The sequence below is a fragment of the Ranitomeya imitator genome, chromosome 3 (genome assembly GCF_032444005.1).
Source record: "Ranitomeya imitator isolate aRanImi1 chromosome 3, aRanImi1.pri, whole genome shotgun sequence".
NCBI classification, from domain to species: domain Eukaryota; kingdom Metazoa; phylum Chordata; class Amphibia; order Anura; family Dendrobatidae; genus Ranitomeya; species Ranitomeya imitator.
Genome location: NC_091284.1, coordinates 51,642,255 through 51,657,898, shown reverse-complemented (window position 1 = coordinate 51,657,898; position 15,644 = coordinate 51,642,255). Strand labels below are relative to the sequence as shown.

At 46.0% G+C, this 15,644-nt stretch overlaps 1 protein-coding gene across 2 annotated transcripts in view; it reads right to left on the bottom strand.

Annotated features, from left to right (window-relative positions):
* MRPL39 (mitochondrial ribosomal protein L39) overlaps positions 1-485 on the bottom strand; it is a 121,694-nt gene extending 121,209 nt beyond the window's left edge. For both annotated transcript variants that reach the window (XR_011319761.1, XM_069760879.1), the window contains exon 1: positions 354-485. Coding sequence is in view for 1 of the 2 variants with exons in the window: in XM_069760879.1 (XP_069616980.1) it covers positions 354-393 (40 nt within the window). In the remaining variant the exon portion in view is untranslated. The remainder of the gene's footprint in view (positions 1-353) is intronic.
* Between the last annotated feature and the right edge of the window lie 15,159 nt (positions 486-15,644).

Below are 15,644 nucleotides of genomic sequence, written 5' to 3'. Positions count from 1 at the left end.
TGCGCGTGCCGCTAACTTTGTCCCTCTTTCCGTTCCTCAAAAGTTGGGAGGTGTGGCTAGGCGGTTACAGTGGGAGGGGCTAGCGCTCACTATCACAGGGTGGTCGGAAGCACACGATAATACACACTGACAGCCAGTAATACCCTGAGGGAGCCAAAAGATAAACTAAAATGCCATAAGAAAATCCCTTTAAGACGTTAAAGGGAACATTTCCAATCATTTGAATAGCTGGCACAACAATGAATGCTGCCCGCAGCTCCATCCCAGGCTATAGACAAGAAGCACATCTCAGTGCTTGCTGGGATCTATAGTCCCCCGCCCCGGCCGTTCATCGTTCGGGACCCTCCACTTACGTCTGCCCCGCAGAGTCCGCAGCGCACAGCTCCCCGCCATCCCCGCACCGGCTCCTGCAGTCACTGTGACATTCACCCACAATATCAGCCGCACACATGTACTCCAGTCCGAACAACAAAACCTTCCCTCCCGGAAACAGCAACGCGGCGTGTAAGGTTCCGGGATTCTCACTTCCGCCACCAGAGGGCGCCCCTTACCCGCAGTACAGCAGACAGGTCACGTGTCACAGTTCTCGCTCAGAGTAGCCCTAACATCACTTGTGCCTAGATTAACCCCTTCCTGCTGCTGACAATTTTGTTTTTTGTGCTTTAGTTATTTTTTTTTCTCCCCCTTTTCCAGGAGTCAGACATTTTTTTTCTTTTACGATTCATGGTTCTTGTGTGATTCACCATCCTCCGCTTATTCTACTATACGATGTATTAGAATATGGGGGGAAATGTTGAAGCTAAACACTGCGATAATAATGATACGCGATGTGATTCTCCAGGGCAGCACCGTTACCGCAATACCGAACGCGTCCAATGTATATATATCACTGGATAAAACTAATATGGACTTTGTAGCACGAATGTGTCCTGTCCCTGCGAGCTGTGCGCTATGTGGCGCTGACTGAGGGACTGTGCGTCACATGTCGGCTCCCTATGGCGCACAAGCCTGGCCCACCTTGGTGCCGTAGATGATGGCTGTACTAATCAGCCATCATCGGCCTCCGCTCCACCTGCGGCTGTTAACCTGTCAAAAGCCGCTGTCAATTCTTGATAGCGCACCAGCAGGGGAGCGCGCTGTTCTCTGAGCCCGTCCAGGGGCATGATGATCGCAGTCACAGAGGTCACGACCCCGAGGGGCCATGCAGATGAGGGGTCCGCCGAGTACCAACACCAGTGCAAACGCCAACTGGATGTGCGTCCTTCAGCTCAGGGGAGCGCTGGCATCAGGCCTCCTCCATAATTACCTGTTCCTCTTTCTCCACAGTCCCAGCCTCTTCCGCGTCTTTTGACGCAGTGCAGGGAGTCAGAAAATGCTGAGAAGACCGCAACAGTGGGGGGAGAGGGAGAGGTAGTAAGTATTAGATTATTTTTTTATGCATGGAACATTATATGGGGCCCACTAATCTGTATGGAGCATTATATGGGGTCCACTATTCTGTATGGAGTGTTATATGGGGCCCATTATACAGTATGGGGTGTTATATTGGGTCCATTATTCTGTATGGAGCATTATATGGGGCCTATTATACTGTATGGAGCATTATATGGGGCCCATTATTCTGTATGGAGTGTTATATGGGGTCCATTATACTGTACGGAGTGTTATATGCGACCCATTATTCTGTATGGAGCATTATATGAGGCCCATTATTCTGTATTGGGCATTATATGGGGCTCATTATACTGTATGGAGCTCTGTATGGGGCCCATTATTCTGTATGGGGCATTATATGGGGCCCATTATTCTGTATGGAGCATTATATGGGGCCCATTATTCTGTATGGGGCATTATATGGGGCCCATTATTCTGTATGGGGCATTATATGGGGCCCATTATTCTGTATGGGGCATTATATGGGGCCCATTATTCTGTATGGGGCATTATATGGGGCCCATTATTCTGTATGGGGCATTATATGGGGCCCATTATTCTGTATGGAGCATTATATGGGGCCCATTATTCTGTATGGGGCATTATGTGGGGCCCATTATTCTGTATGGAGCAATATATAGGGCCCATTATTCTGTATGGAGCATTATATGGGGCCCATTATTCTGTATGGGGCATTATATGGGGTCCATTATTCTGTATGGAGCATTATATGGGGCCCATTATTCTGTATGGGGCATTATATGGGGCCCATTATTCTGTATGGGGCATTATATGGGGCTCATTATTCTGTATGGGGCATTATATGGGGTCCATTATTCTGTATGGAGCATTATATGGGGCCCATTATTCTGTATGGAGCATTATATGGGGCCCATTATTCTGTATGGGGCATTATATGGGGCCCATTATTCTGTATGGAGCATTATATGGGGCCCATTATTCTGTATGGAGCATTATATGGGGCCCATTATTCTGTATGGGGCATTATATGGGGTCCATTATTCTGTATGGGGCATTATATGGGGCCCATCATTCTGTATGGAGCATTATATAGGGCCCATTATTCTGTATGGAGCATTATATAGGGCCCATTATTCTGTATTTTGCATTATATGGGGTCCATTATTCTGTATGGGGCATTATATGGGGCCCATTATTCTGTATGGAGCATTATATGGGGTCCATTATTCTGTATGGAGCATTATATGGGGTCCATTATTCTGTATGGGGCATTATATGGGGCCCATTATTCTGTATGGAGCATTATATAGGGCCCATTATTCTGTATTTTGCATTATATGGGGTCCATTATTCTGTATGGGGCATTATATGGGGCCCATTATTCTGTATGGAGCATTATATGGGGTCCATTATTCTGTATGGAGCATTATATGGGGCCCATTATTCTGTATGGAGCATTATATGGGGTCCATTATTCTGTATGGAGCATTATATGGGGCCCATTATTCTGTATGGAGCATTATATGGGGTCCATTATTCTGTATGGGGCATTATATGGGGCCCATTATTCTGTATGGAGCATTATATAGGGCCCATTATTCTGTATGGAGCATTATATAGGGCCCATTATTCTGTATTTTGCATTATATGGGGTCCATTATTCTGTATGGGGCATTATATGGGGCCCATTATTCTGTATGGGGCATTATATGGGGTCCATTATTCTGTATGGAGCATTATATGGGGTCCATTATTCTGTATGGAGCATTAAATGGGGCCCATTATTCTGTATGGAGCATTATATGGGGTCCATTATTCTGTATGGAGCATTAAATGGGGCCCATTATTCTGTATGGAGCATTATATGGGGTCCATTATTCTGTATGGAGCATTATATGGGGCCCATTATTCTGTATGGAGCAATATATCGACTCATTATTCTGTATGGGGCCTATTATTCACCCGGGGCATACCAAAACCTGGAGCCTGCCCTGTGTGTCTGTCTGTATGTTTGTGTTTTATGTATGTATGTGTGTGTAGGGTGTGTATGTGTTTATGAAATGTGTGTGTGTGCATATTTGTGTGTGGTATATGTGTGTGTGTATAAAGTAACATCATGGAGGATCTGGAGAAGTGGCCTGGAGCGTCCAGACTGTTGATGACAGTGATTGACATCCAGTACATACAATGTGGGTCTGAGGGGCCGGCGCGGTGCTGACATGATCTCAGGCGCCCCTAAAAGAGGAGAGACCAGAGACCATACATAAGTGCGGAAATGTTCCACTGTTGTGCAGTGTTTAAAGAAAACGTGGCTCCATATTGGCCGTCTGTAATAAAGCCACGATACCCTGTTCCTATCATTTGGTTCCAACTATTCATGTGATGTAAGGATTATACAAGAGTCATCTTTTATTTTATTTTTACAATACAAACTGTACACATAATACTATTTGTGATGTGGGTGAGATTCACTGCAGTCCACCATTGTCCATACTACGGGGGCTTGCTTTTCTTGGCCTCTGCAGACAGCTGCCCTTACGCTGAAGTACTCCACAACATGGATCATTTGGTTCCAGATGACATCGATAGGAGCCATGTAATGCAATTCATGTGGATATTCCAGACACTTCACCCGCAGATTACCGCTACCATCTGGGATGGGTTCCACCATTGTCAAATCCTCGGAGATCAGCTCTTTCTCTGGGACTTCAGAAAGGTCTACTGTAGGTTGGAGACAAAGGTGAGTCAGACAATTGGTGCTCAAGAACTGGAATCAGGGACTAAATGCGCTGAGGAAACATTGTCCCTACATTGAGGATAGAACAAACTGGTAAAAACGACATCACAGACAACTGGAATAAATATTCAGTGGGAAATTGGCCACAAGATAAAAGAGTCCAGGAACGAGACACTAATGGTTCAACTGCTTCTAACGACCTATATGTAATCATGGGTTAAGTGAGATAATTACTAGCATGGAAGTCTGACAGCACCCTTATCCGAGGACTCCGAAGACCCTCGGTCGGCACATGAGCATGCTCAGACAGCACCCTTATCCGAGCACCCCGAAGACCCTCGGTCGGCACAAGAGCATGCTCAGACAGCACCCTTATTCGAGCACTCTGAAGACATTCGGTCGGCACATAAGCATGCTCAGACAGCACCCTTATCCAAGCACTCCGAAAACCCTCGGTCAGCACATGAGTATGCTCAGACAGCACCCTTATCCGAGCACTCTGAAGACACTCGGTCGGCACATGAGCATGCTCAGACAGCACCCTTATCCGAGCACCCCGAAGACCCTCAGTCGGCACAAGAGCATGCTCAGACAGCACCCTTATTCGAGCACTCTGAAGACATTCGGTCGGCACATAAGCATGCTCAGACAGCACCCTTATCCGAGCACTCCGAAGACCCTCGGTCAGCACATGAGTATGCTCAGACAGCACCCTTATCCGAGCACTCTGAAGACACTCAGTCGGCACATGAGCATGCTCAGACAGCACCCTTATCCGAGCACCCCGAAGACCCTCGGTCGGCACAAGAGCATGCTCAGACAGCACCCTTATTCGAGCACTCTGAAGACATTCGGTCGGCACATAAGCATGCTCAGACAGCACCCTTATCCAAGCACTCCGAAAACCCTCGGTCAGCACATGAGTATGCTCAGACAGCACCCTTATCCGAGCACTCTGAAGACACTCGGTCGGCACATGAGCATGCTCAGACAGCACCCTTATCCGAGCACTCCGAAGACCCTCGGTTGGCACATGAGCATGCTCAGACGGCACCCTTATCCGAGCACTCTGAAGACCCTCGGTCGGCACATGAGCATGCTCAGACAGCACCCTTATCCGAGCACTCTGAAGACACTCGGTCGGCACATGAGCATGCTCAGACAGCACCCTTATCCGAGCACTCTGAAGACCCTCGGTCGGCACATGAGCATGCTCAGACAGCACCCTTATCCGAGCACTCTGAAGACCCTCGGTCAGCACATGAGCATGCTCAGACAGCACCCTTATCCGAGCACTCTGAAGACCCTCGGTCAGCACATGAGCATGCTCAGACAGCACCCTTATCCGAGCACTCTGAAGACACTCGGTCGGCACATGAGCATGCTCAGACAGCACCCTTATCCGAGCACTCTGAAGACCCTCGGTCGGCACATGAGCATGCTCAGACAGCACCCTTATCCGAGCACTCTGAAGACCCTCGGTCGGCACATGAGTATGCTCAGACAGCACCCTTATCCGAGCACTCTGAAGACCCTCGGTCAGCACATGAGCATGCTCAGACAGCACCCTTATCCGAGCACTCTGAAGACGGTCGGCACATGAGCATGCTCAGACAGCACCCTTATCCGAGCACTCCGAAGACCCTCGGTCGGCACATGAGCATGCTCAGACAGCACCCTTATCCGAGCACTCCGAAGACACTCGGTCGGCACATGATCATGCTCAGACAGCACCCTTATCCGAGCACTCTGAAGACCCTCGGTCGGCACATTTCTTACCTGTGACTTTTTTCAGCTCCCTGACGGCTCAGATGTTTTCATTTTACAATTTGCAATGTTTTCAAATGGTTTAACGTTGATAAATCCTGTAAGTTCTCGGTAACAATGTTAATAACAAATGTGGTATCATCTGTCACGCACTAGTACTAGGTGATTCACTCTACTGAAGATACAAAAAAATTCAAAACAAAACAAAGTTTAAATAACCCAGTTTTATTATAAAGAAATACAATATTAATAATAAATATAATTGGTATCGCAGCATCTATAAACATCTGATTTATGTAAATGTAAAATGATTTAAAGAATAACCTTGGATGCCGAAAACAAAAGAAACAGCTTCATTTTTTGTTAGAGGCTTGTTAGAGTTATCACCAAAGAAACATGCGAACGCCTTTAGGGTTTCTAAGGATTTCTTATGCTTATACACTGTGACAAAACTGCAGCTGTGAGAACGTTTGGCTACTGATTAATAAGCACCGTGACTAATGAATGACATGGGATCAGTATAATCTTTATGTCCAGATTTTAGTGGAATAGTCCCATAATCTAAACCATATAACAGGTGGAGCTACAACCCTAATGTGAGAGTTAGTGGCAGAAAATTATATTATACCAATATTCCAGAGGGGCCTATGGGTGCGTACAAGTACTAATTCTGTAATCCCCCATTGTTCCACACCTGTAAGACCCTCTTCCATCATTACAGGTGGAGAGTATATGTTTGCACTTTACCCGAATTGTTCAAAATCCTAGAAAAAGTTTTGCTAATTTTGTAGGCCGTTCTCCAGGGAAGGGAAGTCATTAGTCTCACCCTGCCCCCGACACTAGACTATCATGTCACTTTTCTTATTCTTCTACACCAGATTTTGAATGACATTCAGGAAATCTTGTTCAGATCTTTTGCCAACTAAATCCATCTTATTCAAGATCTGTAGGAAAGAAATCAGATTTGATAACGAGATGTCATCTATATAGTGACCGCAGCACTGAGAGGAGTCATGGAAGCGTTATGTGGACCCAAAGCACCATCCATATCAATAGCTACATTGAATATTGGTGGACATTATATATATATATATATATATATATATATTATATAATGTGTGAATATTGATGTAAACGGGGATTTCTACTCACATAAAGGCTCCATCACAACTCTTTGCCTTAGTGGATTAATACTTAGTGACCTTCTGCCCCTCTTAGAGGACCTGTCACCGGGTGAAAAGTGGACGGTCATTACTCTTATTTTATTCCCTTCTGATTCCCTGTATATGAATCCATTCTACAGTTCAAAAAATATTGGCCTTTTAAGTTAATTTGAACAAACTTTACCAAGGAGGCGCAGTTCAGTGGGTAATTATGCAGAGCATCATAAAGACACGCCCCATATGATCCTACAAGCCACACCCACTTTGAAAATTGGCACTAAATAAAAAGGCCCATATCTCTGGAATCGTATGGTGGATTAAAAAAATTTAAAAATCCTTGGAATATACAGGGGAGAAACGTGGATAAAACAAGACCGAAAACAGTGTCTACATACAGTATGGACTCATTGTGTTAAGAGCACAGAAAACCTACTGATTCCCCAGCGCTCCTCCGTTCTGCCGGCTGTGCTCCCCTCAGGTCTCTCCTCTTTCTGGCATGGCCAGTGTTTACAGCTGCAGACAATCGCTGTGAACCCCTACTGGCAATCATCAGTGCAGAGGCCACACATCAGGTGGCTGAGGAATCTGCAGGAGAAAAGACCGGGGTGAGGCTTTCATGGAATGGACAGATCTGGTGGTGACAATGGTGGCTCTAGGCTGGGAAGGAGAGGGGATAACTGGGGATCCCTGCTGTACAGTCTTGGGACAGACCCTGGAGACCCTGCATGATTTTGGTGAGTCCTGCACATGAGTCTTCCCACAGTCACCTGCTATTACATGAGAGACATGTTTGGGAAACTCTCCATGGAAAAGTAAGTTAACTGCAGGAGGGTAAATGACCTTCTAAAGCTTCAAGTATCTTTGTTTCAAGTATCTTTGCCCTCAGTAATAGATTGAGGTCCTGATGGGAGGACCCTCTTCTATTACCTCTATTTGCTCTAAAAGGCAGGACACTTTGACACTTACTTTAATGGCTGTTTTTTCTGTTTGTCGCTTCTGCTGTTAAAAAAAGATAATAATTTACTATTACTAAACTTCTTAGAAGAGAAAAAGTAGAGGAGATTCTAGTACCTGCAACAACCCCTCCTCCACCCCTAGAGCACTTGATGCAAGCAGGGTTAAATAGTATCCTTCCTTCTGCCACCACTAGAGGGCGACCCCTGCAGACTGATTTATAATACAGTTTAAAGGGAACCTGTCACCCCCAAAATCGAAGGTGAGCTAAGCCCACCAGCATCAGGGGCAGGGGTGAACCTAGCCTCTCTGCTGCCTGAGGCGAACGGAAAAATGGCGCCCACACACACACACACACACACACAGTCCCTGCTGGAGGGGGGGCGGGCACTTGACCCCGGAGTTTTATAAAAAAAAAAAAACTAGCAGCGCAAATCCAGTTACCGTATATACTCGAGTATAAGCCGACCCGAGTGTAAGCCAACCCCCCTAATTTTGCCACAAAAAACTGGGAAAACTTAATGACTCGAGTATAAGCCTAGGTGTTATGACCTGGTGGTAAGGACAATAATGGACCTGGTGGTTAAGAGCACACAGAATGACCTGATAGTTACAAATAATATAGGACGAGCTCTGAGACGTGGGAACTCTGCTGACCGCAATCCCTAATCCTATCTCACACACTAGAAATAGCCGTGGATTGCTCCTAACGCTCCCTATGCAACTCGACACAGCCTAAGGAACTAGCTAGCCCTGAAGATAGAAAAATAAGCCTACCTTGCCTCAGAGAAATTCCCCAAAGGAAAAGGCAGCCCCCTGTTATGTTTGCTAATGACAGGTGTTACGAAGGCAATCCAGAAACACAGTGTGCTTAGCGATCAGAGCGCACACAGTGATCTGACAAATACCCAAAAATACAAGAACGAGCTCTGAGACGTGGAAACTCTGTAGACTGCACACCTGATCCTATCCTAAACACAACTAAAAGCGGCTGTGGATTGCGCCTAACAACTACCTAGGCAACTCGGCACAGCCTAAGAAACTAGCTAGCCTGAAGATAGAAAAATAGGCCTGACTTGCCCCAGAGAAATTCCCCAAAGGAAAAGGCAGCCCCCCACATATAATGACTGTGAGTAAGATGAAAAGACAAAACGTAGGGATGAAATAGATTCAGCAAAGTGGGGCCCGATATTCTAGGACAGAGCGAGGACAGTAAAGCGAACTTTGCAGTCTACAAAAAACCCTAAAGCAAAACCACGCAAAGGGGGCAAAAAAAAACCCACCGTGCCGAACTAACGGCACGGCGGTACACCCTTTGCGTCTCAGAGCTTCCAGCAAAACAAAAGACAAGCTGGACAGAAAAAAAGCAACAAAAAAGCAAAAAGCACTTAGCTATACAGAGCAGCAGGTCACAGGAACAATCAGGAGAAGCTCAGATCCAACACTGAAACATTGACAAGGAGCAAGGATAGCAGCATCAGGCGGAGTTAAGTAATGAAGCAGTTAACGAGCTCACCAGAACACCTGAGGGAGGAAGCTCAGAAGCTGCAGTACCACTTGTGACCACAGGAGTGAATTCAGCCACAGAATTCACAACAGTACCCCCCCCTTGAGGAGGGGTCACCGAACCCTCACCAGAGCCCCCAGGCCGACCAGGATGAGCCGCATGAAAGGCACGAACAAGATCGGAAGCATGAACATCAGAGGCAAAAACCCAGGAATTATCTTCCTGAGCATAACCCTTCCATTTAACCAGATACTGGAGTTTCCGTCTAGAAACACGAGAATCCAAAATCTTCTCCACAATATACTCCAATTCCCCCTCCACCAAAACCGGGGCAGGAGGCTCAACAGATGGAACCATAGGTGCCACGTATGTCCGCAACAACGACCTATGGAATACATTATGTATGGAAAAGGAGTCTGGGAGGGTCAAACGAAAAGACACATGATTGAGAACCTCAGAAATCCTATACGGACCAATAAAACGAGGTTTAAATTTAGGAGAGGAAACCTTCATAGGAATATGACGAGAAGATAACCAAACCAGATCCCCAACACGAAGTCGGGGACCCACACGGCGTCTGCGATTAGCGAAAAGTTGAGCTTTCTCCTGGGACAAGATCAAATTGTCCACTACCTGAGTCCAGATCTGCTGCAACCTATCCACCACAGAATCCACACCAGGACAGTCCGAAGACTCAACCTGTCCTGAAGAGAAACGAGGATGGAACCCAGAATTGCAAAAAAATGGAGAAACCTAGGTAGCCGAGCTGGCCCGATTATTAAGGGCGAACTCAGCCAACGGCAAAAAGGACACCCAATCATCCTGGTCTGCAGAAACAAAACATCTCAGATATGTTTCCAAGGTCTGATTGGTTCGTTCGGTCTGGCCATTAGTCTGAGGATGGAAAGCCGAGGAAAAGGATAGGTCAATGCCCATCCTACCACAAAAGGCTCGCCAAAACCTTGAAACAAACTGGGAACCTCTGTCAGAAACAATATTCTCAGGAATGCCATGCAACCGAACCACATGCTGAAAGAACAAAGGTACCAAATCAGAGGAGGAAGGCAATTTAGCCAAGGGCACCAGATGGACCATTTTAGAAAAGCGATCACAGACCACCCAAATGACTGACATCTTTTGAGAAACGGGAAGGTCAGAAATGAAATCCATCGAAATATGTGTCCAAGGCCTCTTTGGGACCGGCAAGGGCAAAAGCAACCCACTGGCACGAGAACAGCAGGGCTTAGCCCTAGCACAAATCCCACAGGACTGCACAAAAGTATGTACATCCCGTGACAGAGATGGCCACCAGAAGGATCTAGCCACTAACTCTCTGGTACCAAAGATTCCAGGATGACCAGCCAACACCGAACAATGAAGTTCAGAGATAAGTTTATTAGTCCACCTATCAGGGACGAACAGTTTCTCTGCTGGACAACGATCAGGTTTATTCGCCTGAAATTTTTGCAGCACCCGCCGCAAATCAGGGGAGATGGCAGACACAATGACTCCTTCCTTGAGGATACCCGCTGGCTCAGATAAACCCGGAGAGTCGGCCACAAAACTCCTAGACAGAGCATCCGCCTTCACATTTTTAGAGCCCGGAAGGTACGAAATCACAAAGTCGAAGCGGGCAAAAAATAACGACCAACGGGCCTGTCTAGGATTCAAGCGCTTGGCAGACTCGAGATAAGTCAAGTTCTTATGATCAGTCAATACCACCACGCGATGCTTAGCTCCTTCAAGCCAATGACGCCACTCCTCGAATGCCCACTTCATGGCCAGCAACTCTCGATTGCCCACATCATAATTACGCTCAGCGGGCGAAAACTTCCTGGAAAAGAAAGCACATGGTTTCATCACTGAGCAATCAGAACCTCTCTGTGACAAAACCGCCCCTGCTCCAATCTCAGAAGCATCAACCTCGACCTGGAACGGAAGAGAAACATCTGGCTGACACAACACAGGGGCAGAACAAAAACGACGCTTCATCTCCTGAAAAGCTTCCACAGCAGCAGAAGACCAATTAACCAAATCAGCACCCTTCTTGGTCAAATCGGTCAATGGTTTGGCAATGCTAGAAAAATTACAGATGAAGCGACGATAAAAATTAGCAAAGCCCAGGAACTTTTGCAGACTTTTCAGAGATGTCGGCTGAATCCAATCCTGGATGGCTTGGACCTTAACTGGATCCATCTCGATAGTAGAAGGGGTAAAGATGAACCCCAAAAATGAAACTTTCTGCACACCGAAGAGACACTTTGATCCCTTCACAAACAAAGAGTTAGCACGCAGGACCTGAAAAACCATTCTGACCTGCTTCACATGAGACTCCCAATCATCTGAGAAGATCAAAATGTCATCCAAGTAAACAATCAGGAATTTATCCAGATACTCACGGAAGATGTCATGCATAAAAGACTGAAACACAGATGGAGCATTGGCAAGTCCGAACGGCATCACTAGATACTCAAAATGACCCTCGGGCGTATTGAATGCAGTTTTCCATTCATCTCCTTGCCTGATTCTCACCAGATTATACGCACCACGAAGATCAATCTTAGTAAACCAACTAGCCCCCTTAATCCGAGCAAACAAGTCAGATAACAATGGCAAGGGATACTGAAATTTAACAGTGATCTTATTAAGAAGGCGGTAATCAATACACGGTCTCAGCGAACCATCCTTCTTGGCTACAAAGAAGAACCCTGCTCCCAGTGGTGATGACGATGGGCGAATATGTCCCTTCTCCAGGGATTCCTTCACATAACTGCGCATAGCGGCGTGTTCGGGCACGGATAAATTAAATAATCGACCTTTAGGGAATTTACTACCAGGAATCAAATTGATAGCACAATCACAATCCCTATGCGGAGGTAGAGCATCGGACTTGGGCTCTTCAAATACATCCTGATAATCAGACAAGAACTCTGGGACCTCAGAAGGGGTGGATGACGAAATCGACAAAAATGGAACATCACCATGTACCCCCTGACAACCCCAGCTGGATACCGACATGGAATTCCAATCCAATACTGGATTATGGGTTTGTAGCCATGGCAACCCCAACACGACCACATCATGCAGATTATGCAACACCAGAAAGCGAATAACTTCCTGATGTGCAGGAGCCATGCACATGGTCAGCTGGGCCCAGTATTGAGGTTTATTCTTGGCCAAAGGTGTAGCATCAATTCCTCTCAATGGAATAGGACACCGCAAAGGCTCCAAGAAAAACCCACAACGTTTAGCATAATCCAAATCCATCAGATTCAGGGCAGCGCCCGAATCCACAAACGCCATGACAGAAAACGACGACAAAGAGCATATCAAGGTAATGGACAGAAGGAATTTGGACTGTACAGTACCAATGACGGCAGACCTATCGAACCGCTTAGTGCGCTTAGGACAATCAGAAATAGCATGAGTGGAATCACCACAGTAGAAACACAGACCATTCAGACGTCTGTATTCCTGCCGTTCAACTCTAGTCATAGTCCTATCGCACTGCATAGGCTCAGGTTTAACCTCAGGCAGTACCGCCAAATGGTGCACAGATTTACGCTCGCGCAAGCGTCGACCGATCTGAATGGCCAAAGACAAAGACTCATTCAAACCAGCAGGCATAGGAAATCCCACCATGACATCCTTAAGAGCCTCAGAGAGACCCTTTCTGAACAAAGCTGCCAGCGCAGATTCATTCCACTGAGTGAGTACTGACCATTTCCTAAATTTCTGACAATATACTTCTATATCATCCTGACCCTGGCACAAAGCCAGCAAATTTTTCTCAGCCTGATCCACTGAATTAGGCTCATCGTACAGCAATCCGAGCGCCAGGAAAAACGCATCGACACTACTCAATGCAGGGTCTCCTGGCGCAAGAGAAAATGCCCAGTCTTGAGGGTCGCCGCGCAAAAAAGAAATAATAATCAAAACCTGTTGAATAGGATTACCAGAAGAATGAGGTTTCAAGGCCAGAAATAGCTTACAATTATTTTTGAAACTTAGAAACTTAGTTCTATCTCCAAAAAACAAATCAGGAATAGGAATTCTTGGTTCTAACATAGATTTCTGATCAATAGTATCTTGAATTTTTTGTACATTTATAACGAGATTATCCATTGAAGAGCACAGACCCTGAATATCCATGTCCACACCTGTGTCCAGAATCACCCAAATGTCTAGGGGAGAAAAAAAAGTGAACACAGAGCAGAAAAAAAAAAAAAAATGATGTCAGAACTTTTTCTTTCCCTCTATTGAGAATCATTAGTTTGGCTCCTTGTACTGTTATGTTTGCTAATGACAGGTGTTACGAAGGCAATCCAGAAACACAGTGTGCTTAGCGATCAGAGCGCACACAGTGATCTGACAAATACCCAAAAATACAAGAACGAGCTCTGAGACGTGGAAACTCTGTAGACTGCACACCTGATCCTATCCTAAACACAACTAAAAGCGGCTGTGGATTGCGCCTAACAACTACCTAGGCAACTCGGCACAGCCTAAGAAACTAGCTAGCCTGAAGATAGAAAAATAGGCCTGACTTGCCCCAGAGAAATTCCCCAAAGGAAAAGGCAGCCCCCCATATATAATGACTGTGAGTAAGATGAAAAGACAAAACGTAGGGATGAAATAGATTCAGCAAAGTGGGGCCCGATATTCTAGGACAGAGCGAGGACAGTAAAGCGAACTTTGCAGTCTACAAAAAACCCTAAAGCAAAACCACGCAAAGGGGGCAAAAAAAAACCCACCGTGCCGAACTAACGGCACGGAGGTACACCCTTTGCGTCTCAGAGCTTCCAGCAAAACAAAAGACAAGCTGGACAGAAAAAAAGCAACAAAAAAGCAAAAAGCACTTAGCTATACAGAGCAGCAGGTCACAGGAACAATCAGGAGAAGCTCAGATCCAACACTGAAACATTGACAAGGAGCAAGGATAGCAGCATCAGGCGGAGTTAAGTAATGAAGCAGTTAACGAGCTCACCAGAACACCTGAGGGAGGAAGCTCAGAAGCTGCAGTACCACTTGTGACCACAGGAGTGAATTCAGCCACAGAATTCACAACAGTCCCCCACATATAATGACTGTGAGTAAAGATGAAAATACAAACACAGAGATGAAATAGATTTAGCAAAGTGAGGCCCGACTTACTGAACAGACTGAGGATAGGAAAGGTAACTTTGCGGTCAGCACAAAAAACTACAAAAAGACCACGCAGAGGGCGCAAAAGACCCTCCGCACCGACTCACGGTGCGGAGGCGCTCCCTCTGCGTCCCAGAGCTTCCAGCAAGCAAGACAAAAATCAAAATAGCAAGCTGGACAGAAAAATAGCAAACTAAAGAAAAACAAGCAGGAACTTAGCTTCTGCTGGGAAGACAGGTCACAAGAACGATCCAGGAGTGAACTAGACCAATACTGGAACATTGACAGGTGGCATGGAGCAAAGATCTAAGTGGAGTTAAATAGAGCAGCCAGCTAACGAATTAACCTCGTCACCTGTGGAAGGAAACTCAGAAGCTGCAGCCCCATGGACAGAACCAGCCGAAGTACCATTCATGACCACAGGAGGGAGCTTGACAACAGAATTCACAACACCTAGGGTGGGAAATGCAGCAGCTACCGGTAAATGTCAAAAGTAAAAATAGATGCCAATAAAAGTAAAATTAATTGAGACATGAGTAGGTTAAGTGTTTTTGAATATCCATATTGAATCAGGAGCCCCATATAATGCTCCATAAAGTTTGATGGGCCTCATTAGTTGCTCCATATTAAAATATGCCCCATATAATCCTGCATAAAGGGTAATAAGGGCCTCATAAGATGCTCCATAGAGATATTTGCCCCATATAATGCTGCACAAGTGTTATGGCCCCATAAGATGCTCTGTACAGACACTTGCCCCTTATAGTGCTGCACAAGTGTTATGGCCCCATAAGATGCTCCGTATAGTCACTGCCCCATATAGTGCTGCACAAGTGTTATGGCCCCATAAGATGCTCCGTACAGCCACTTGCCCCATATGCTTTTGCTGCGATTAAAAAAGAAAAAATCACATACTCACCTCTCCGTCGCTCAGGACCCCCGCACTTTTACCTGT